This window comes from Narcine bancroftii, chromosome 5 (assembly GCF_036971445.1).
Source record: "Narcine bancroftii isolate sNarBan1 chromosome 5, sNarBan1.hap1, whole genome shotgun sequence".
Lineage (NCBI taxonomy): Eukaryota > Metazoa > Chordata > Chondrichthyes > Torpediniformes > Narcinidae > Narcine > Narcine bancroftii.
The window spans coordinates 17,821,659-17,847,192 of NC_091473.1; the positions used below are offsets into that span (position 1 = coordinate 17,821,659).

At 42.5% G+C, this 25,534-nt stretch overlaps 1 protein-coding gene across 8 annotated transcripts in view; it reads left to right on the top strand.

Moving 5' to 3' along the window:
- itpr1b (inositol 1,4,5-trisphosphate receptor, type 1b) overlaps window positions 1-25,534 on the top strand; it is a 571,367-nt gene that overhangs the window by 137,751 nt on the left and 408,082 nt on the right. For all 8 annotated transcript variants that reach the window (XM_069936919.1, XM_069936913.1, XM_069936916.1 and 5 more), the window contains exons 4-7: window positions 8,648-8,763; window positions 20,128-20,214; window positions 24,127-24,285; window positions 25,149-25,247. In XM_069936919.1, the coding sequence (XP_069793020.1) occupies window positions 8,648-8,763; window positions 20,128-20,214; window positions 24,127-24,285; window positions 25,149-25,247 (461 nt within the window). The remainder of the gene's footprint in view (window positions 1-8,647; window positions 8,764-20,127; window positions 20,215-24,126; window positions 24,286-25,148; window positions 25,248-25,534) is intronic.

The window sequence follows — 25,534 nt, forward strand, 5'->3', positions numbered from 1 at the left end:
AGAAGCAGGAATAATTCTTCCTTCATCTTTCCTCAGTAAGGATGTGTTGAATGAGTTGACAAAGTAACAAAGTCAAAAATCAGCTAATGGGGACAGATGAGGAGAAATGTCTTCACTCAGAGGTTGAAGTTTTGGGATTTTCTCAAGATGGCTGTTTAATTAAGTATATTCAAGACTGGTATCAAAAAGAAAGTGAAGGGATATGGAGTTAATACAAGAAGAGTCTCCAAATGGAAAGATCAGCCATGATCTAACTGAATGGTACAGCGGGTTGAAGGGGCTGAATGGCCTTCTGCTGCTTCTTTTTTATTGCTTGTACTTGTCATCAATTTTAAATCGTTACTTAATCAGAATTGATGGTAATTTTGCTGGGAAGCTAGATGGATTCTTGCTTGATTTACAGCTAATGCACTTTTTATATAAAGTGTTCCAAGTGAAGATCATTGGGGGAGAGGGATTATTTTTCTTTTTAAAATGTCAAGTTCCATGTGATTCCGTGATGCAAAGCACCTTGTAGCTGCCTTTTAAATGTTGTCATTGTTGTAAGGTGGAGAAGCTCCCAGTCAACATTTGCATAATAGGATCACAAAAGCATCCTGGCTCTTTCCCCAAGGTGGGAGATTCTTTAAAAATTAGAGGATGCAGATTTATGGTGAGGGGAGAAAGATTTTAAAGGGATCTGAGAGGCAACTTTTGACACAGAGGGTGGTGGGTATATGGAGTGAGATGCCAGACTTGGTCAGCATGGACGAGTTGAACCAAAGGGCCTGTTTCCACACTGAGTGAAAGTGTAACATTTTTGTTTCTGTTTATGGACTGAGTATTAGTTGAGAAACAAAGAAAACTCTTCTTCCAAAAACAACAGGGAATTTTCAAGCAGGAAAGAAACTGCAGGCTTTCGTGTATCAGGGAAATGTTCCACTTCTGTGTGGTGGGTTGGATGGAAATAACAGGCCCTTTCAAGATGGTGACTTGGTGCATCTCCTCAGTATTATGGTGAAGTGTTGTCATCGAGTTGTGTGCTTAAATCTGGGAATAATTCTTGAACCCATCTAGGGCTAACCAATGTGATCCTTGAAATACTACAGTACCACTGCAGTCTCATTCATCATACTGACCAGCGTACATTGGCATTAGAATTTTTCAAATGGATTAAAACATATTAAAATAAAAATGCATCTTCATTGATTGTATAGCACTTGGTTTGGACACAGACGTCTTTTGGGGTTGTATTGATTTTTTTTTGACGGTTTAATTCCTCTTTACAAGTTGATGTATGTATGAGAGACTGCAGAGAAGATTGGCTTCAGGCTTTTTCAGTTGGTGTATATGTAGGAGACTGCAGAAGGGATTGGCTTCAGATTTCAATCATTCTGTTGGGTATTAAAATTCCTGCAGTTAAATTGTGTTTTCTTGCCAAGTAAGACATGGATGAAATCCAAGATTTTCATTTACCCAAAAACATTGCTATCTTCTCTCCAGTGATGTGAAAATCTACATTTGATAGATTTAAGGATGCAACTTCCTGTTGTCGTGTTACAAACTAAGTTAAAATTGATAAGGTCTGGCTTTGATTCTTTTCGGCCACAAACACCATTTCGAGTAGATGTTGAAGAATCTGGTGTGTACTTTTGTATTTTTTAAAAAGATTGCTTATTATTTATCTGACATCTACCCTCTGAAAGGACATTGGGTCATCAAAGCATAGGCTTCACTTGTCAGCCTTGCAGACTGGGTGAAGCTTGATGCTTTCAGGTGGAGATTTGTGTGATGTGTCAATGTGGAGCACACATCCACAGTACTTCGATGACATTTGAAGCTTATCGATCTCGTACAGTTCTCAAGGGGATGCAGAAGCAAAGTTTGGAATCCCCATGATTTTGTTGGTCTACATAGGAAGTAGGAACAGGAGAAGGCCAAAAATGGCCCATCGAGTCTGCTCCACCATTCAATACGATCATGACTGATCTAATTTATGACCTAACTCCACCTACCTGCCTTCTCCCCATATCCCCTCATTCCTCTATCATATAAAAATTTATCTAACCGAATTTTAAATATGTTTAATGAGGCAGCCTCAACCACTTCCCTGATTAGAGAATTCCAAACATACACTACTCTCTGGGAAAAACTATTTTTCCTCATCTCTGTCCTAAATCTACTCCCTCGAATCTTGAGACTGTGTCCTCTCATTTTAGTTTCCCCGGCCAGCTCAAAAAACCTTCCTACATCTATCCTATCCATACCCTTCATAATCCTATATGTTTCTATAAGATCTCCTCTCATTCTTCTGAACTCAAGTGAATACAATCCTAGACGATTTAATCTTTCGTCATAAGTCAACCCCTTCATCCCAGGGATCAACCTAGTAAACCTCCTCTGGACCGTCTCCAAAGCCAGTATATCCTTCCTCAAATATGGAGACCAGAACTGGACACAGTACTCCAGGTGCGGTCTCACCAGTACCTTATACAGTTGCAACATTACCTCCCTACTCCTGAATTCAATTCTTCTAGCGATGAAGGCCAACATTCCATTTGCCTTCTTAATAACCTGCTGCACCTGCAACCTAACTTTTTGCGATTCATGCACAAGCACTCCCAAGTCCCTCTGCACAACAGCATACTGTAGTTTTTCACCCTTTAAATAATATTCAGCTCTTTTATTTTTCTTGCCAAAGTGGATAACCTCACACTTACTAACATTGTACTCCATCTGCCAGACCTTTGCCCACTCATCCAGCTTAACTATATCCCTCTGCAGACTCTCCATATCCTCATTACAATTTGCTCTTCCACTCAATTTGGTGTCATCTGCAAACTTGGCTACACCACATTTTGTCCCCTCCTCCAAGTCATCAATGTAAATGATGAACAGTTGTGGGCCTAACATTGACCCCTGCGGCACCCCACTTACCACTCTCTGCCAACCTGAAAAACTCCCATTTATCCCGACTCTCTGCCTCCTGTCAGACAACCAATTTTCAATCCAGGCCAATATACTTCCCCGGACTCCACTTTCCTGTAACTTACTGAGAAGTCTCTTGTGCGGCACCTTATCAAACGCTTTCTGGAAATCCAAATATACAACATCAACCTGTTCTCCTCTATCCACTGCACCCATTATATCCTCAAAGAATCCTCACAAGTTTGTCAAACAAGATCTTCCCTTTCTAAAACCATGCTGCGTCTGCCTGATTGAACCCTTACGTTCCAAAAGTTTCACTATTTCATCTTTAATGACAGCTTCAAGCATTTTTCCAACTACAGACATTAAGTTAATTTGCCGATAATTTCCAGTCTTCTGCCTACATCCCTTCTTAAAAAGTGGCGTGACATTTGCTGTCTTCCTGTCTGCCGGGACCTGCCCAGAATCCAAGGAATTTTGGTATATGACCACTGTTGTCTAGCAACAACAGTGGGGAATTTTTGCATGCTGTTAAGTCCTCATCCTCAGTGACTTCGGAATGTCAGCACTTGTTCCTTCCACACTTGTTTTAAAATATGAATCATTTCGATCATTTTGGGGAAGAGTGATTGGGGATTTGTCAGGATTTTTGGACAGTGTTATCCATGACACAGCTGGTAGAGCCATTGCCTCTCAGTGCCAGGAAACTTTCAATCTTGAAAGTTGGCAAGTCATGTAGCAACTAAAGGAAGTAAAGGGTAACCAACATTTCGGGCAAAGTAAGAAACCCTGACTAAATTTACCCTTCCTACAGATGCTGTGTGATTTGCTGAGTTTCTCTAGCACTTTTGTGTATTGCATTTGCCCTTTTCATGTTTAACTTCAATACTGCAGCTTTTCATGTTTAACTTCAATACTGATCTCTGGTGCTATCTATATGTCATGTCGGTTTCCTCTGAGTGCTGTTGTTGCCTATCATGTCCCAAAGCAAATTAATTGACCACAACATAATCCCTAGTGTTTAGGCGAGTGGTAGAAACTGGGAGGGAGTTAATTGGGGTGTGGGAGGAATGAAATGGGATTGATGTGGTATACTTTGTTGGCACACACTTGGCACTTCATGTTTTATGATAATTTCTCCAAATCTTAAACTATGTCTAGTCGGCCTGGCACAAGAGACTGCAGATGGTGAAAACTGGAGCAAAAAAAAATCAGCTGCTATTGAAATTCAATGGGTCAGGCAGCATCTATGGAATGAAATGGAGCAATTAATGTTTTGGGTCAAGACCTTGGATTGGAACATGCAAAGTACAGGGAAGATGGCCAGTATGGAGAGCTGGCAAGTGGTGGGTAGATTCAGACGAGGAGGGCTTGATTGGCAGATAAAAATGGGTGGGGGAAGGAAAGGTGGAGATAACAACAGAGGCAAGGAGATGATGAGTAGAGACAACCAAGGCCTTCAGATTATGGAATCGTATGAGAAAGGCAGGCGACAAATGGGACAAAATCAGGATGGGAAGATGGGCAAATGGATGAGTGGTGGGAGATAATAAATAGGATAATGTGGCTAGGGATTGGGGTTTGGAAGCGTGTGACAGAGGACCTGGGTATACCAGAGTATTTGGAGGATTTCTGCTCCAATGTAGATTAAAAAAATGTTGGTTGGCTGACACACAAATATTTTAGCTACATTTCTGTCCTTGAAGAAATAATGACTTGAAGTAATAGTCATATTAGTCTGCATCAAAAACCTCTGTCTACCATCAAAATACAGTTGCTACCATCTCAAGGGCCATGTTATGTCCTGTTCTCCAAATCCTGTCCCATTCTTCAGTCTTCTATCCTTTATTTCAATGACTCCCAGGCACAGTGGGATTTTGGGTGGGACTGCCAATGAGCAAGGAGATTGAGCCATTGATTCTATTAATGCTCTATTATTATTAATTAATATTACTTTTACCAACACTGTAGCAACTATGTTGCTATTTAAAGGAGTAGGGAGTAGGGAATCCAAGATTCCGCCCTGCTCCAGCTCCCTCAACAGCCCCTAAGGCTAGAGCTGGATGAGGTTCCCACCCTGGATGAGACATATAAGGCAATCGAACAACTGGAAAGTGGCAAAGCAGCAGGTATGGATGGAATCCCCCCAGAAGTCTGGAAGGCTGGCGGCAAAACTCTGCATGCCAAACTGCATGAGTTTTTCAAGCTTTGTTGGGACCAAGGTAAACTGCCTCAGGATCTTCGTGATGCCACCATCATCACCCTGTACAAAAACAAAGGCGAGAAATCAGACTGCTCAAACTACAGGGGAATCACGTTGCTCTCCATTGCAGGCAAAATCTTCGCTAGGATTCTACTAAATAGAATAATACCTAGTGTCGCCGAGAATATTCTCCCAGAATCACAGTGCGGCTTTCGCGCAAACAGAGGAACTACTGACATGGTCTTTGCCCTCAGACAGCTCCAAGAAAAGTGCAGAGAACAAAACAAAGGACTCTACATCACCTTTGTTGACCTCACCAAAGCCTTCGACACCGTGAGCAGGAAAGGGCTTTGGCAAATACTAGAGCGCATCGGATGTCCCCCAAAGTTCCTCAACATGATTATCCAACTGCACGAAAACCAACAAGGTCGGGTCAGATACAGCAATGAGCTCTCTGAACCCTTCTCCATTAACAATGGCGTGAAGCAAGGCTGTGTTCTCGCACCAACCCTCTTTTCAATCTTCTTCAGCATGATGCTGAACCAAGCCATGAAAGATCCCAACAATGAAGACGCTGTTTACATCCGGTACCGCACGGATGGCAGTTTCTTCAATCTGAGGCGCCTGCAAGCTCACACCAAGACACAAGAGCAACTTGTCCGTGAACTACTCTTTGCAGACGATGCCGCTTTAGTTGCCCATTCAGAGCCAGCTCTTCAGCGCTTGACGTCCTGCTTTGCGGAAACTGCCAAAATGTTTGGCCTGGAAGTCAGCCTGAAGAAAACTGAGGTCCTCCATCAGCCAGCTCCCCACCATGACTACCAGCCCCCCCACATCTCCATCGGGCACACAAAACTCAAAACGGTCAACCAGTTTACCTATCTCGGCTGCACCATTTCATCAGATGCAAGGATCGACAATGAGATAGACAACAGACTCGCTAAGGCAAATAGCGCCTTTGGAAGACTACACAAAAGAGTCTGGAAAAACAACCAACTGAAAAACCTCACAAAGATAAGCGTATACAGAGCCATTGTCATACCCACACTCCTGTTCGGCTCCGAATCATGGGTCCTCTACCGGCACCACCTACGGCTCCTAGAACGCTTCCACCAGCGTTGTCTCCGCTCCATCCTCAACATCCATTGGAGCGCTTACATCCCTAACGTCGAAGTACTCGAGATGGCAGAGGTCGACAGCATCGAGTCCATGCTGCTGAAGATCCAGCTGCGCTGGATGGGTCACGTCTCCAGAATGGAGGACCATCACCTTCCCAAGATCGTGTTATATGGCGAGCTCTCCACTGGCCACCGTGACAGAGGTGCACCAAAGAAAAGGTACAAGGACTGCCTAAAGAAATCTCTTGGTGCCTGCCACATTGACCACCGTCAGTGGGCTGATAACGCCTCAAACCATGCATCTTGGCGCCTCACAGTTTGGCGGGCAGCAACCTCCTTTGAAGAAGACCGCAGAGCCCACCTCACTGACAAAAGGCAAAGGAGGAAAAACCCAACACCCAACCCCAACCAACCAATTTTCCCCTGCAACCGCTGCAATCGTGTCTGCCTGTCCCGCATCGGACTTGTCAGCCACAAACGAGCCTGCAGCTGACGTGGACTTTTTACCCCCTTTATAAATCTTCGTCCGCGAAGCCAAGCCAAAGAAGAAAGAGCAACTTTGTAAATCCCGTTGTCAGGTTTGAGGTAGAAATGAGATGCCTACAATGAACATAATATTGACATGCCAGAATATTTTTGTTGGCATTCAAATTCTCTGATGGTTATCTCTCAAATGTGGTAGCAACATCCCATCTTTATGGAAGCCTTTTTGAAAATTTTTTTTGGACTTCACCAATGTGTCTCATTACTTAAGGTGTTGGAAGGGCAAAATGTCCAAGTGCCTCCTGCAAGGATGATGGATTTGAGATGTTTGTTGTGCTAGACAATTAATGATGCTGACCACTTGGACTTGAGATATTTACTATCCAAGATCAATGTGTGCCAGAAGACTATTAGGTAAAAATGCTGTGTTAATAGATCCAGGAAAGAGTTAGATGATTAAAGAGGATGGTGATATCTGGTCGTTTGAAAAGCATCAATTACTTCCTCGTGGATCATTATTGCTCTTTTGACTTGTTCGGTCAACGTGTGCATTTTTTGTTTCTTTTCTGCACCTCTCCCCAAATTCTACATTCCTTTAGGATAGAATAAAATCAATAATGAAAGGTGAAGAAGGGTTGCTTATTAGGGGAAAAGATGGTGGAAAAATGCAAGCCAGAGTCTTGAAAATATTGATGTAGATTGCCAAATTTGAATTGTATTTGGGTAACTTGAAACCTGGAACTAGGCCTTGGTCCGATTAAATCCTGTAGTGGTGTGAGAGAATGGATTAAAGGATAAGTCATACTTTGAACAGTGTCCAAAATCAAATGTTCTTCTTTTTGGATGAACCTTTCCAAGATGAACATGTAGATGAAGTTTTGTAAAGGTTGAAGCAACATTCCACAAATTCTTTTAATAAGAAATTCCCATTAAGGTCTGTCCTTTCATCAGTTTTATAGGACTCAGAGTAACACTTTGGAATGCTTGCACTTGGGATCTGACTTCGATGTGCAGTGTGATATTAGTCAAGTTCACTGCAAGTTCCCAGTTTTTCACAAATATACAGTTCTCAATTCTGACCAGGTAGAGAGTGAAGACACCTGATTTGGCGCAGGTTTAAAAAGTCAAGGCAGGGGATGAATTAAAATAAAACCCTGCACCACTGGCACAGAGGTGCAAGTTTAGCCCACAATGACAAATTTTAATCAGTCAGAAAATCGTACAGCAGGGCCTTTGGCCCAACTTGTCTATGCCAACCAAGTTGGTATCTTGGACTCGTCCCATTTCCATTCTTTCCTATCCATAAATCTGTCTAAATTACTCTTGAACATCATAATTGTATCCATTTCTGCAGTTTCCTCTGGCAGCTTGTTCCAAGTACAGACCACCCTCTAAGTGAAAAGGTTGCTTCACACGCCCCTCTTAAACTTCTCACCTCTCACCATGCCCTGTAATTCTGGAATAGTCTGCTCTGGGGGAAAAAGACTGAGCGCTCACCTTTTCCATGCCCCTCATGATTTCATAAAACTTTAACCTCCTCACTCAAGGGAATAAAGACCCAGCCTATCCAATCTCTCCTAATAACTGAAGTCTTGCAGACCTGGCAACATCCTGGTGAATTGCCTTTGACCCCTTCCAATGTATTGATGTCCTTCCTCGAGGTGGGTGATGAGAACTGCACAGACTATTTCAAAGGTGCTTTCATCAATGCCTTGTGCAGCTGCATCATGAGGTCCCAAGTTTCCCAACTTTTGTGCTCCATACCCTGCCTAATGAAGGCAAGGGTGCTGGGGGAAAAAAAATTGAAATTCCTCGTTTTCTTCTTGGGAAAGGTGGGGGCATTTGTTTCAAATTTTGGTCTTTTTAAAATTTGTATGCTTCTGATGGTCTAATCTCTTTCTTACTCTCTTCCCTCTTCCCCTCGATGTTCCTACAGACTGCCTCTTTAAGTTATGTCCTATGAACCGATACTCTGCTCAAAAACAGTTCTGGAAAGCAGCTAAACCCGGGGGAAACACCACTACGGACACAGTGTTGCTGAATAAACTACATGTAAGTAGAATGCAGACTCCAGAAATGATACAGCTGATTAATGCTCCATCTCTGGTGAGTGACCTTGGAGATGATGGCTGAAGGCATTTTGTTTTAATGAGGTAGAGTTGAAGAGATTTCTGCCACAAAGACTGGAGTAGAGAAATGTATGCTTATCGCGGGTGACACTGTCTCAGCTCATTAAATGATTGTTTCTCTATTCTGACCTGCAGCGCTGTCTGTGTGGAGCTTGTATGTTGTCCCAGTGACCACTTGGGAATGCCCCAGGGGTCTCCGTTTTTCCCCAGCATTGGAAAGATGTGTGGGCTGGTAGATTTATTGGCCAATATGAACTGTCGCCAGTGTGTAGATGAGTGGCAGAATCCAGGTTGAGTTGACCGGAATGTGAGTAAAATATAATGGGATTTATGTAAATATGTGCTTGATGGTCAGCACAGGCTTGAAGGGCCAAAGGGCTAGTTTCCATGCTGTGTGACTGAAACTAAGATTCTAATGTTACTCTGCAGTCCCAAGGAAAACAGATCAATCCAAAGTATTTTGATGAGACATTGTTTCTCTGGTGGACACCAAATCCCATGGCCTTTGGAACAGAACAGGACAATGATTCATCGTCCAAGCCAATGTTTTTCCTTCACTCACCATGATTGAAAGCAGGTGTCTGTTCCTTATCACAATGCAACTTGTCGAAACCTCCTATGTACAAATTAGGTGCCACATTTCTTGTTACGTAGGTAGTTCTGAAGAACACTTTTCAATAATGAACTTTAAGATCTTTATTTCTTGACATTATTGTTCTCATCTATCAATCAGAATGCCATCTGGGAATTGCTTGCAAAATGTATTGCTCCTAAAGTGGAAAAAAATTCTCATAAGGAAGTTTTAAGAAAGTTTATCAATTTCATGCTTATTATATGTCTGCAATGAACTATGTACATATGTATCAATATTACGTATGTATCAATATTACTTGCTGCGGCCAAACAGGTGCTTTTGAAGAAAAGTTGCAATAAACAAATTTAATTAAATCCTAAGAGATGATCAATGCACAAGGTAGGTAAATAACGTTCACCATAATCCAATTATTTTACAAAAAAAGGAACTTGTAATTGAGCAGACAGCCCCTTTGTGCTGTCAGAGTTGTCGATGATAAGTGAACCAAGGGGAAGTTCAAGTCTGGCAGATATTGGAAAGAAACTGTTCTTGAGACATCACCTTGCATAGATGTCTGCCATGATGGGAGGTCAGAGTTGTGATGAACCTGGCTATATTTGCTACCTTCTGCAGTTTTCGACGTTTCGGGCCACTTGAATTACCAAACTAAGCTATAATGCAACCAGCTAGCATACTTTCCAGTTTTCCGACGTAACTGATGACATGCCAGATCTCTTCAAACACTGCAGGTGTTGGTGTGCCTTTGTCATGGTTGCCTCAATAAATAAGTTTATTGCTCCCAGTTGAGTTACAACCCAAAATTATGATGCAATAAAGTAGGTTGTTTTGCAAGGTTTTTTTTCCAAGGACTGCATTTCCTTTTGTAAAGATATATCAGCAAGCTTATTGGTATCCTTGATGCCGTGTTCAGGAAGGAGGGAATTGTTGCCTGGCCTGGGTAATATCCTTTGATCTTCTGCCTTGCCTCGTGCTGTTAGGCTGACATTCCTAATAATCCATTAAATGCCCCAGAGAGTTCAGTCAACTAGTTTTTGTCAGGTCCTTGTTTGGGTGAATGGATCCTGATAGTGCTGACCTAATCTACTGAGGCCTCCTGATCGACTGCTCCAACGAGGTCCTGGTAATCTAGAGATCAATCACTCAGCAGAGTTGGCATTAGGAGTGTGCCAGGCAGCCCAAAAGGATCATGGTAAAGCTAAGCCAAGTTGTTCAAGTTAACTTGAGGGAGAATCAGCACAAGTGTGCAAAAAAGGAAACAAAGTTGCCACACAGGAGACTGCAGATGCTGGAATCTGAAGATAAACACACTCTGCTGGAGGACCTTCTTCTACATTGGTGAGACCAAACACGGACAGAGCATGTCTGCAAGAGCCCTTCTGAGCTCTTGGTGGCATGCCATTTAATAATTCTTCCAGCAGAGTTGTTCAGCAACTTGTTGTTATGAAGACTAATATAGCCAATAACTACAAGGAGCAGGAGTCCTTCCTTTAGTTTAATTAACAACTGTACACAAGTACAACCCGACAAAACTGCGTTCTCTGGTGCAAAACACACAGACACATAACTAGACGGTTACACCCAAACCGATAAACAAGACATAGGAGACCAAATAGTTTCATAAATAGTGGTCTCGGAGGGTTAGTGTGAGCAGTTAATTTTGTCGTTCAGTTGTCTCACTGTCGTGGTAAGAAGCTGTTTCTCATCCTAGTGGTTCTGGCTCTGATACTTCAGTATCTCTTTCCCGATGAGAGTAGCTAAAAAGATGCTGGGGTAGAAGGGGTCCTCACTGATTTTCTCCTCTATCTCAGCAACATGGAAACATTGGCATGCCGCATTTTACTTGGTGCAAAAAGTTGTATGAGGCAACCATGTTTGTGCTTCATTTCAGTGTGCATGTGTGTGTGTGTGTTGAACACTTTCCTTTTCCAAGGTACCTCCATAAAACTATGTTCCTTATAAAAAATTAGCACTATGCTGTTAGGCCATTTAATCCTTGGCTAAGGCAATTGGTTTTGGTACGTGTCTGCAAGTTCCTTTCACTACGTGATGCAGAATGGCTTGAACGTCAAAGTGAAGGTGATGAAGTGCTTTATGTGGAAGTTTAGCAAAATATTTCAATTAATTTTTCTCATGAGAAGTGGGTGTTGCTGCCCCGTGTTTTGCAAATCCCGTAAATTGTATTGTACCAGGAGGGGGAGGGATGAGAGCACGAGGGAGTCACGGAGGGAGCAGTCCCTACAGAAGGCGGAGAGAGGAGGAGAGGGGAAGATGTGTATGGCAGTGGGATCCTGTTGTAAGTGCCGGAAATTCTGGAGGATAATGTGTTGAATGTAGAGACTCGTGGGATGGGTAGGTAAGGTTAAGGGGGATTCTATGTTTGTTGCGTCGGGGCAGAGGGGGCCAAGGCAGATGCAGGTGAGGGCTGAGTTGATGGTGGTGGAGAGGATGCCACATTTGTGGAAGAAGGCAGATATTTCAGAAGATCTGGACTGGAAGACCTCATCTTGGTAATAGATGCAGTGGAGACAGAGAAATTGGGAGAACGGAATAGAATCCTTGCAGGGGACAGGGTATGAGGAAGTCTAGTTGAGATAGTTGTGGGAGTTAATGGGTTTGTAATATAGGTGGAAATATTTTCTCCCGAGATAGAGAGATCCAGAAAGGCGGGAGTGTTGTTGGAGATGGACTAGGTGAATTGGCAGTGAAGTGAATGAATTTGACAAGCTCATCAGAGATGCACGAGGCAGCCTCAATGTAGTCAATATACTGGAGGAAGAATTAAGGGGTTTTGCTTGTGTAGGCTTGCCCATGGATTGCTCCCCAAAGCTCACAAACAAGCAGGCGTAGCTGGGGCCCATGCGGATACCCATGGCTACTCCTTTGATTTGGAGGAAATGAGATGTTAAAGGAGAAATTGTTTAGAGTAAGGACAAGTTCTGTCCATGGCCACATTTATTATCCCACCAAGACCACCCATAAATTGGAGGAACAACACCTGATTTTTCCAACATCAACTTTTCCAGTTTCTGCTAACCTCTCTTTTACCCCTCCCCTCCATTTTCCCTGTCTTCTTTCCCTCAGCTCTCCAGCCCCTTCCCTCTTTATTCACCTAGCCATCCTTCCTCCCCTTCCTTGCCGCTGTGCCCTCTCTCCCTTCTGCACCTGGTTCAGTCAAGTAATCCCTGTGATATTGCTGCGATCAGATGCTAACGTCAGTGTTTGGGTTCACAGTTGCTTTGAAATACAGGTTATCTATGACTGATAATTGTGCTCAGAGTTTGCTAGTGTTCAGCAGTGGCCTGACTTGCTTTTTAATTTTTCTGTCTGATCTTCACTAATGGATATGTAAATCACTGGAGAGATGGTTTCAATTTTCCACTCAGCAGAAACAGGAAAATTAATTCTAAGTATCAGTTGATCTCCTACAATCAGAGGCTAAAGTATATATTTCATCACCTCACATTTTGGCTTCTGCTGGCGTCCAATTTGCCCGTCACCTCTTCAATCCGCTGATTTTTTTTTTTCTGTCTGCAGGGGCTGTGCACACCTCCCGTGGAGACCTAAAGTTAGAGTTTGTATCCAAGGAATTGTCATATGGGGAGTTTCTTGGGCTTGCAACACTTGTGCTCTTGTTAAACTGATGTGTTCAGGCCAAGAAAGAATTACATTTGGCATTTTTTGCTCAAGGAACCTATTGAAAGAATGACTCTGGATATATATAAATTTAATTCAAGAAGTCATGAAATGTGACTTTTAATGTAGTCACTCGCTGACACATTATTACACTATGACTGATGTGCATGGACAATGATTTAAGGTGCACGGGAGAAACACGAGAACTGCAGATACTGGATTTTTTTTGAATATTTTATTTTGATTTTCAAAGGCTCACACAAATCCAAACAAACAACCCAATCTCTTTCAACAATAGTATAAAACATACAGAGCTTATTTTCCCCCCACCACTCTCCCCTCCCTCCCATACCCTAATACAACAAAGAAAAGATGATATAAATTTAACAAATATAAAGAATCTCAATTATCGGTAAAATCGCAGATCCTTAAGGAAACTTGAGAAAAACTCAAAGGAACCTAAAATTAAAAAAAATAAGAGCACGTAATCTGCGCCACGACCCACTTCATTGTTCTCAATCATTTCACTACTGACACAGATTATTACCTTTCTTTTATTCAGAAGGAGTATAATTATATCTGCGTACCAATGTGTTACAGATAGGGTTGCCACAACCTAACAAATATGTCATATTTCCTACTTAAATTGTATGTGATATTCTCCAGTGGGATACAACTCTGCATTTCAGTATTCCATCTTGTAATATTTAGTTGGGAGTTGGACTTTCGTGTGACCGTAATACATTTCCTGGCTACTGACAAGGCCACGTTCACAAACTGAATTTGGTATCTGGACAGTTTAAAACACACGTCCATAATGTTTCCCAGAAGATACAATTCCGGACCCAGTGGAAAATCCAATTTGTTATGTTTTTCAGGAAGTTCCCCAGGTTGAATGGAAAAAGGTTCCAATCTCCACACCAAAAGCTCATTTCTGAAGTTTCTAAAATAGATTTATGTAATTTTTGTGGTGTGAGGTATATAATTGCCCAATTGTATTGTACCAATCTGTATCTGGCATTATTGACTGCTGTCATACTGTCCAGACACAGGTCTGACCAGCACTGCTCGTGAGTTGTTGTGCCCATGTCCGACTCCCACTTTTCCCTTGACTTCTAGGAGATACATCATAGAGATAAACTTGTGCGTATTCCCCTTTCGAATTAGAATCTTCATGTCACTACTCATGGGCAGGACCGTACATGGTCCCAAATAATCCCTTAAGAAAGATCTCAGCTGAAGATAGCAGAAGAAAGTTTTATTAGGCAAATCATACTTATTCCTCAGCTGTTCGAATAACATAAGCTGCCCCAGTTCATAACAATCCTTGATACAACTGATCCCCTTTTGGCACCAGGTGTCCAGCATCTTATTATCCAGAGTCATGGATATTAATTTATTCTCAGTCAAGGGCACTTTAGGAGAAATACCCACCTTTATTCCAATCCATTGATTTATTTTTTGCCATGTCTGAACTACATGTTTTAATATGGGTTATCGATTTTCTTTGATACAATTTAGTGTCCCATTTATATATCGATGCTCCTGCTATATTTTCTCTTACCATGTGTAGTTCAATTTGTGCCCAAGAGGGGGTACCACCTCCCTCAAAGAGTGTGGTGATAAACTTTGACTGGGCCACCCAATAGATATTTTTTAAAATCAGACCTCCCAAATCAACTTTTCCAAGAAGATTCTAGCCACTTTATCATTCCACAATAACTTTCTGGCACATATGTTAAGCATCTTAAAGAAGCTCTGGAGCAATGGAATTGGCAAGGAGTGAAATAGATATTGTAGACTTGACATCAGCTTCATTTTAATGCAATTAACTCTGGCCTCCAAAATTATAGGTAGTGTTCTTCATCTACCAAGGTCCTCAATCTTCTGGAGCAAAGGGAAATAATTGAGTTTATATAAATTGTGTAAATCCTTATCTACTTTTATCCCCAATATTTAATGCCCTGTTGTGGCCACTAAAATTGACTCCCTTGTTGGTATTTTCTGCAATCCCCCTTTGTCAAGGGCATGAATTTCATTCTTATCCAGATTTATCATACTCAGAGATCTTGCCATAATCCTCCATTGGGGTCCTCAGCCTGGCCAACAACCGCCAACCCCCCACCCCCACTTCCCGGGTTAGTCAAATGTACTAGCACATCATCCGTGAATAAATTGATTTAAGCTCCTCCTGGCCCACTTTGAATCCCTTTATGTCTGGATCCCCTTGGTTCACTTCTGCATGCGGTTCAATAGCTAGTATAGGGCTGGGACAGTGGGCAATGCTGTCTATTGGACCTACCCAGCAGGAACACTGAAGACATCTGCCCATTTGTATTCATTTAAGAACGAAGCAGGTCAGACAGCATCCATGGAGAGAAATTGTTGATCATTGTTACAGGTCAGGTCCCTGTTTTCAATTCCAAAACTTGCTAATTAAAGGAAGTTGCCACCAATTTATATCCTTGATTGGTGGTGCTCTGCCATGTTTAATTGCATGTTCTGTCCATGTGACCCACACATTTGGATCAGCATCAGCAGGTGTGTGTTTCCTCTCATTTATGGCTGCAGCAGTTGTGCAAGAATTCCCCAAAACCCAGGGGAGACCACTGTAGGGAAGAAACTGAGAATATGGTACCCATTTAGAAAGGGAATTCCAAGGAAGTTAGAAAAATTTATTTCAGTACTGTACGCAAAATGCTCTTGGAGAATTAACAACCTTAGGGAAACTGAGCTCTAAAAGATTATTTTGATTATTTAAGAGCATCTTGCATGATTCATTGCATCCAATCAAATGCCTTGTGCAATGATGCCTATTTACATGACATTGCTTTTGTGCCTCTATCTCCCTTTCTCCTGCCACGAGCCCCACAATTAGAGAGCGAAGCCGTTCCAAGTCCCTTGTGCATCACAATTTCTGTGGGATGATATCCCGTCGGGGAGTACAACCTCAATCTGCAGCTCAGACTAAAACTGGGTGGTCGATCTTGCATAACAAGAGATCTGCTTTGCATCACAGGCTGCTGCTGTGTCCTTTTCTGTTGGCACTATTCTCCTACCTCAGTTTGAGTCTGTGATAAGGAGAGTGCCCCTACTTGGCAAGAGGCTATGCTTGACCTCATCTTGGGAAATAAGGCAGGGCTACTGGTTGATGTTTCAGTGGGAGAGCACTATGGGAGCAGGGATCATAATTTGTTTAGTTTCAAGATGATTATGGACAAAGAAAAGTTGGTCCTCAAATTAAATAAACCTGGGGGAAAACAAAATTAGAGAGGAGCTTGCAAAGGTCGATTGGGCGATACTGTTAGCAGGTAAATGAATGTTTGGCAAGTGGGATGCTATTAAGGGCAAGATGGCCAACGTGTTTCTGTTAGAGTGAAGGCCAAAGCTGGCAGGATTCGGGAAGTCTGGTTGATTCGGGATATTCAGGCTCTGGTCAGGAAAAATAAAGAGGCATACTTTATGTTGGCTATATACAGCTGGAATCAAGCAAGTCCTTCAGTGAGTCTAAGGGGTGTAGGAGTACATTTCAAAAGAAAGTTGAAGCAAAAAGGAACATGGGGTGTCCCTATTTAGGAGATGATAAAGGATAAATTTTGTAATATTTTGTGAGTTTACAAAAAGCAAAGAAGGTAACCAGGGAGAGTCTGACACCTTAAGAATCAGTGTGGTAATCTACAGACTATGTGGAGCCACGGGAGGAGGGTGAGGTCTTGCATGAATAGTTCTCATCTACATTTACTGTGGAGGACATGGAAAGCAGAGAATTCAGGGAAGGGAAGTGATGTCCTAAAGCATATCAACATTATAAAGAGGTGGTGCTCGCAGTTTTGAAAGTGGTTAAATTCCTTCAGATATTGTGGGAAGCGAAGAGATCGTAGCAGAAATTTTTGCACGTTTGTCATGGGTGAGATATCAGCAGACTTTTTCTTTAGCTCACTGGATTGACCTAGCAGCCAAGGTCAGTGAAGGTTACTGGAAAGAATTCTGAAGGATAGAATTTGTTTGCATTTGGAAAGCCATGGACTAATTAAGTATAGCCAATGTGGCTTTATGGGTGAGAGGTTATTTTGCATTAGAGTTTGTCTTGGGTGACCAAGAGAATGGATAAGGGTGGGGTGATGGACACTGTCCATATGAGCTTTAGCAAGGCCTTTGACAAGGTTCTGCTTGGTAGGCTTGTCATAAAGGCTAGAGACAATGATCTAGGATAAGATAGCAAATTGGATATAAAATTTAGCTTGGTGACAGAGGCATATGGTCATGGTGAAGGGTTGCTTTTCAGATTGAAGACCCATAGCCATAGTGTGCTGCAGGTATTGTTGGGTTCTTTATTATTCATCATGTACATTAATGACTTGGAAGAGAATGTAGATTGCATATGGCACCAAAATTGGTGGTAAAATTAACAGTGAAGGCTGTCTGATGTTATAACGAGGGATTGTTTATCTTGGAAAATGGGAAAGGGAATAATGGATGGAATTTAACTGGGCAAATGCCAAGTGATAGATTTTGGAAAGTTGCATCAAAGCAGGGTATATATTGTGAATGACAGAGCCCTGAGGAGTGTTAATGAGCATGAGACCTTGGTGGGCTACAAGTACATAGTTTCCTCAATATAGCAACATAGATAGACAGAATGGTGATGGCTTTTTGTATGCCTTCTTCATCAACTGAGGAATGGAGTAGGTAGTCCTTGACTTCCAACCTACGCGAATTTTGTCCATCGGCATGATTGATTTTAAAAAAATCTTTATTAAAACGACAGAACAAGTACATATTTTGTGTTAAATGTACTGTATACAGTGGTACCGGCTCCTAGTTGCAGTCTGAGATCCCCACTCCCAGCAGCGGCTTGAGGTCCACGAGTTAAGACCAACCTAAGTTACGACCAAATCGTCAGCCCCAATTACATTCATAATTCGGGGACTACCTGTACAGGTGTTGTGACATTGTGCTATTGTTGTACAAATAATTGGTTGGACCACTGTTGGAGTATGATGTACAGTTCTGGTCACCATGCTATTGAAAGGATTTGATTTAGCTGGAGAGGGTGCAGAAAAGACTGACTGGAATGTGGCCTGGACTGGAGGGCTTGAGTTGTCAGCAGAGATAGGCTGGGTTTATTTTGCTGGTGAAGCTCATAAAGTTGAGAGGGATGTAGTTAGGGTAGATGGTCACAAAATATTTTTTTCCAGGATATTTAAGTCGAGAAGGTAAGATTGAAAGAAGACCTGAGGACTGTGTACCATTCTATCTTGACAAGCAGTGACCTCTACTGGAGATGGTTTGTGAGGTAAAATGTGACTTGCAAATTACAGCAAAATTCAAACTTAATGGCAACACTCTGTATGTTAATCTCTATCTTGACTCAGCACTTTGCAACATACTTGAGAGCATGATTTTTTTTGAAAGTATTTCCAGTTTCATGATCTATTCTGGCCTATGTGCAAAATGAGTGAATTTCATCTGCAGGATATTTTGTATTTTGGAGACAGACAGCATGGAAATGGGATCTTCGGCCCATGCAAGCTGTGTGCTGACCACCAGTGAGACAACACAAAGCCCATTGTATTTTTAAATTTCTCTCCAAATTCCCATCAACACCCACAGATTCCACTTCTCACCTGCACAGGACCTTATGGTGAGCAATGAATAATTCCCCATCTTTGGGGTGTGGGAGGAAGCTGGAGCACCCACTAGAAAACCACATGGCCACCGGAAGTAAGTGCAAACCCCACCCAGACTGGAACAAAGGTCAGGGTTGAAACTGGGTCGAAGGCTACATAATTATACTCGTATGTGGTTCATTTAGGAGTCTAACAATCGTGGGAAAGAAATTGTCCTTGAATCTGGCGATACATGATCATGCACTCGAGAATCTCCTTCTTGACCGGGCAAGGGTAAAGAGAGTGTGCTCTATGGGGGACGATCCTGGTAATATATTGGCTGCTTTTCCAAGGCAGCAGGAGATATGAATCAATTGATGGAGGAGAGGGCTGTTTCTACGATAGTCTGACCAGTGGTCAAAACCCTTTGTAGTCTCTTGCAGTGTTGGGCAGAGCAGTTCCCATACCATGCTTTTAGTGGTACATCTCTTGCAATTGTTGAGGACCATATTTCTTTATATTTCTGAGGAGCATTTGCTTTGTTATCACATTAACATGGCTGAATCAGAGCAGTTGACTGGATATGTTTACTTCGTGCAACTTAAGGCTGTCTACCAGCCCCACCTCATGGGGACAAGGGAGTGAGCTCCACCCCTCTTCCAGACATCTCTTGCTGACATTGAAGGAGAGGTTGTTGTCCTGGTACCAAATCTCGCCACTCTGAATTTCCCTTCCATATTTGATTCATCATTGTAAAAGATCTTACCAATGACGATGGTGTCAACCACAAATTTTGAGAGGCAGTTGGAGCTGTGATCTTCTGTCTGATTCTCAGTAAAATTACGTTTTCGTAAGTCAGAATGTGACGACTGAAAAATGCAGAACAGTATAATTGTCTAAAGTTTAACAACTTTAAAAATGAATGAAAAGATAGAACATCCACCATGATCTCGGCATGACCAGTAGTGCTTTGTTGAGCTAATTGCTGTGATGTAGGATATGTGGCAGCCAAATTATATTCAGACTATTTCTACAAACAACAACTTGATTACAAGAGATAATCCAGCTATGTTGGCTGAGGAATAATAATTAACCTAGTACTCTAGTGTCTTGGATATCTGACAGAGTAAAGAGAACTTTCTCTTTGTATCCAAAATGGCAACTTCCACTGTGTAGCAACACTCTGCACTAAAGTGTTTTTTTGGAGTGGGAAGGTGACCTGGTGTTCTCCAGCTTGTCAGTGGGCCTCAACTGACTACTATAGTTGGAGCCTTCCATTTATTTTAACCTGAATGTTCTTCATAAATACTTTAGACAGGCTCTCAATGATCATGGTTCTGAGGGAAATGGTAGTTAAAGCTACATGAACCCAGGTATTTTCTTTGAGTATGTTGTTCAGGTCAAACCATTGTATGCTAGACTGAATGCTTGTTTGTTTCTGTCTCCATAGCATGCTTCAGATCTGGAAAAGAAGCAGAATGAATCGGAAAACCGGAAATTGCTTGGTACAGTCATTCAATATGGCAATGTTATTCAGGTAAGTACAGGACAGCCTGATGTTGCCCTAACAGTCCTTGCAATGTGCCATGCTCACACAGCTTCTTGTATTCTGAAGCTGTTGCAATCACTGCAGTCTCACAGAAGTGTCGTGAGTTGCAAATGGCAATCAGGCCTTGGATGGTGTATGCGGACAATCAGCCTTCACCCTCACCTCACCTCCTCCCCAGGCAACTTGGGTAACTCTTGACAGCATTGCTACTGATGACGTTTTCCACTGTCTCTGTAGCCCCTTTTCTACTGGCACCTTGTTCCAGGAATTGATGGCCAATTTACTGGTTAAGGGTCCAGTGGAAAAGCAATTCAATTGGCACACTGGCATCAAATGATGCTGGGGATTGACAGCCTCGACCCCAACTCAGATTCCCAGTGTCAGCTGATACTGGCATGCTGATTAAACCAGTGGAAAAAGGACAAGTTGCATCCCTGGATTACAAGTGCCTAACCTTTTATCTGGGATCATCAGGTCTGGGCACTTGCTGTTGTTTGGAATCTTCAGTGTCACCCCCCCCGCCCCTGGCCGTCCATCACCCTTGTCCCCTCCCTGGCCGTCCATTAGCCCCCCCACCCCCCCCCCACCCCACTGCCGAGCGCCAGAGGCTTTCAATCCACTAGCTCATCATTGCCAGCTCTCAGGCACACCCCAGCAGTGCTATCTGTCACCTGTATTTCCACCTGGATGGGGGATTATGTGTAAGGAAGATCGCCATTGCTCCCACATTGAATCATCACAATGATCCAGTGCGGCGCTTCACAAACCTGGGCTCAGCAGCAATGCACCCCTACATAAGCTTCATGAAGGAAGATGGGGGTGGAGGAGGTGCGATGGACAGTGTTGTGTGGGTGGGGTGTACCTGAGGGCCGACTTGATGAACTGGTGGAGTGCCTGGAAGCTGCCAGTTGTTGGCTCCACTGCCCAATGGCCCGTTCCTCCTCCAACTCTGCACCTTGTGTCCGGCCTTCTGTCCTGCTTGACTGCTGGCTCTGAGTAGCCGATGCTGACCGCCTTTTTAGCCAAGCTCCTGAGCTACCCCATTGCCTCTGACCTACACCTGACCGACGCACTGGTCAATGGCCTCACATCGAACCATTGTTCAGCCCGGTCAGCACCCACCCCCACCGCGTTCAGCCCGCCTAGAACGCAAAATAGTGTGGCACTGGCCCTGGGAGGTGGAGGTGGGGTGGGGGGGGGGGGGTTCCTGACAGACAGGAGGAGGAGGACTGACAGATGGATTTGTGGGGGGGAAACGAACGGCGAAAATTCTGAACAATGGCAGATGTCCAGTCCCGACAATCCCGGATAAAAGATTAGGCACCTGAATTGTTGAAGGTAGACTCTCTGATCCCCAGGGATGAGTTGTGCTCAGTGGAAAAGCAGTCAGTATCCCAGTTAAAGGTGGCCTAGTGGAAACAGCACAATAAACTGGGATACCAGTGGAAAAGGGGCTTGTGTCTTATAAGATTGCAGACATTTAAAAATGGTTGAAATGGAATCAGAAAAGTTAACACTTTTGCGAATAAACATCAGTTTAACTTTATTGTAATTTATGCAGCAAGTTTTTTTAAATACCTTTTTCTTCATGAGCCTTCCTGAACAGAGTTGGCAAAGCATTTAAATGAATGGGATCATGTTGAATGCACCAGTCATCCTGGTGCAAATCTGTAAAATGTATCCTGCTCTTCAGCACATGGCCAGAAAATACTCCTGAACTCTGAATGTGTGTGTGCAAAGTACCATTTAATTTTTTTCCTTTTAAATGCTCCAATCTACTTATCAGCTGTAGGAGGCAGAATAAGGGCTGTGTGTGTGGCTGCATGCATGGAGCATTCATGGAGGGGTTTCTCTGCCGCCCGGCATTCTGGGAAGTCAGTCCACCATTGCTTTTTTTCACATTCTTTATAAATTGTGTACTATAGCGCTACCAACTTTCCCACGCTGTTTAAAGATTGTCCACTATTGCTATGTATTGCTATTTATTTCCCACCTCTTTCTCCCGCTGCGACCTTCCCACAGCAAAGTTTATACCTTCAGTTTAATCTTTTTTTCCTTCACATTCCTGCATTCATGCAATAACTTGGGTCGTTTCAATCCCACAATGCAATTGCCCATTCTACACTCCCTGATTGAAATGTTGGCATCTGCAGATGCCTTGGATTGTACTATGGGTCGAGGCTGTCAATCCCCGAGGAGAGATGATGTCATCTGACGCCGGCGTTGAGCTGATTTTGCTTTCACATTAGACACTTTAAAGGCCGATTGGCCACAAATTCCTGCGACCACTTGCAAGTGTAAAAGGGTTTGTGACTGTGTCCTTCACTTTTTAATTAGTTCATTGATGTTCAACAAGAGGTTAGATGTGCATATTGCAACTAACCAGCTAACAGTAAAATGTTTCTATTTTTGTGGGTACTGCTTTTCAAAAATAACTAATTTCAGAATTTAATTTGCACACCCATGGCACATGTTGGGGGGGGGGAGTAATTAAAGAAAATTATTTGAGGATCTAAAACACGGGAAATTCTTGGGAAACCTCAAGTGGGAGGTTGTGCTGAATATTTCATTCATAGCCTTTGATCCAAGTACAATGAAATGTTTCAAAGTTGCAGCCATGCAGATAAGTCATTTTGTGCATTTTCTTCAATTGGTATCTCAGGCAGCATTTATCCAAGCACCTGTAAGGTACCAGGACATGATTGGTTTTGTGCCATTGCTCGCATGCATGTAAAATAAGCCTTGTGCAACCTGCTGCATAATAGACCTGATTTGGAGAACTGGGTGAACTTGTCGTTCTGGATCTGTGCTGGTGTATTTTACGATAGAAGAAGCTTTTGCACCCTATGTTACATTGTTAAAAATATAGTCAAAAAAAGAATTGTTGATGCCTGGAATCCTTCAACAGATTGCCCTTGAGGTCTCACAACATAGACAAAGTCGTGCATGGACGAGAACAAATTTTATGAGGGTATCGGGTAAACATGCTCTGTTGCTATTTGCTCATGTAATGTTTGGTACACAAAGCCACCTGCATAGACACATTATCTCTTTATTTTTCTCGAAAGGTGTGTAATGAAGTCCATAGTCTGTGTACAAGACTTTGGAGTAGTGAGGGACAGATTGCATGGGGCTGATCAGTTTCTACTGTCCAACGAAAGAAAATAAATTGAGTTATAGACTGATTGGATTGGTGATTCAGTGAATGTACCTAAAATTGAGTAAATTAAGTAGAAAATATGGGATCAAATCTGCTTTATTTGTGCAGAAACTATGTAAGATGTAACAAATTGCATGTAAACTAGATAACTGTATTTGTACCTTCCTAATAGTTTGTAGCACAGAACATTACAATGTACAGATGTTATAAATGTACTTCCTGGGTGGGCTGATGTCTTGCAAAAGGTCAACACATTGCTTTTTAAAAAAAGAGGCATCAGATTTTTCTCTTTCTTTCCTGCCAACCACTACAGAACGTGGGGATTTCTAAAATGGGTCAGTTTGCTTTCACATTTAAGGGATTTGGTGGTATTTTCAAAGCCTGCACCACTTTAAATGACAAACTGAGTTTGTGGCAAGTTGCAGTTTTGATTATGCCCCTTTAAATTCCACTATCTAGTTCATATAAAGAGGAACCATGATGCTCTTCAAGCCCTTTCAGTTGGACCAAGGCTGAGCTCCAGCGTCAGAATAATTACCCTTTCCCCTTTGCTCCATATTGCTTGCCTGACTGAGGGAAAATTGGTCCCTGTTACCTTCGACTGCTTCATTTGCATGTTCATCCTGTGGTGATCTGTAACCTATGATCCCCAGAAGAGAATTTGGCGGTATTTCTAAATTAATGCTACTTTTGCCTATGTTGTCATTAATTGCTTCTCTTTCACCAACATAACTCTTCAGTTGTTGCACCTGAAAAGCAACAAGTACCTGACTGTGAACAAGAGACTGCCAGCCCTGCTGGAGAAGAATGCCATGAGGGTTACACTTGATGCTGCTGGCAACGAAGGGTCCTGGTTTTATATCCAGCCGTTCTACAAGCTGAGGTCCATTGGTGACAGTGTAAGTACAAGACTTTGGACAGTGTCGTGGGAAACGCAGAATGTCACTCACTGAGCAACAATGATTGAATGTGTTTTTTTTAAAAGGTTAATAGGATTTGGATGTTTGCTCTTTTAATATGGCTTCAATTTGGTTCATTATTCATGGAGCCAGAAATAGAGCAGAGATAGAGGTCCTTTGGACCATCAAAAACCATTTTTTGCCCCAATTCATTTAATTTTCCTCATATTCCCATTGAGTGTCCCAGATTCTACCAATTCCCTGTGCACTTGGAATAAGCTACAGCAGCTGTTCCTCTACTTCTCTAAACCAGGTGACCTACAAACAACCCCAAAATGAAGTATTTTGTGCATCTGAGAATCTGAAAATCTCTTGGGATGTGGGTGCATCAGGAAGAAACCCACAGTCGAAAGGAAAGTGTTCAAACTCCACTCAGACAGCACCCAAGGTCAAGATCAAGGCTGGGTCTCTGGCTCTGGCAGTGTTATTAGCTGCTCTTTTCTTGTTAGTAACACTGGACCATCTGGTGGGAACCATAGTTTGGAGGTTCCAAGCTACTTGTTAACCTGGTTTCCATTAGGTGCCTTCTCCCCCATTCTGGCTCATTCAGATATTGCAGATCAGAAAGGCTCTAACTTTGGTCTCCTGTGCAACACATCTCTTGGGGGGGTGGGGCGGGGGGTGGGGTTTGCATGCAGTGAGAGGAACAGTGGCCCCGGCACACTGATGAAATTCAGTAGGTTTATGAACTGGTTACCTTTATTTAACAGCTCAATTTAAGAATTCGATTTGAACATTCCATCATTTAACAAATATATTAGAGTAGTATTTGGTCTCATGCAATCTTCTTTTAATCCCCCAAGGTTGTTATTGGAGATAAAGTGGTGCTGAACCCAGTTAATGCAGGCCAACCACTTCACGCGAGTAATTGTGAGTTGGTCGACAATCCTGGATGCAAAGAGGCAAGAAATAATTTTTCTATTTAAATGGTGGCAATTAGATATGGACTATAATCTATTATCCAGCAATTGGTTGTGGTTGTTTTGTGATTGATGTGTTTGACATGCATCTAACAGTTAGAAGTATTGATGTTTTTACTTGGACTGATTTGAGAGAATAATTTTTACCTGGATGTTATGTGCTTCAGGAGGTATCAAATCATGCTTATTAGGAATTTAATTAACTTGAACCAGAGTAGTGAGCTGATTTATTACTTTAAGAAAGGCACTCTGATGTCTAGCATGTTCAA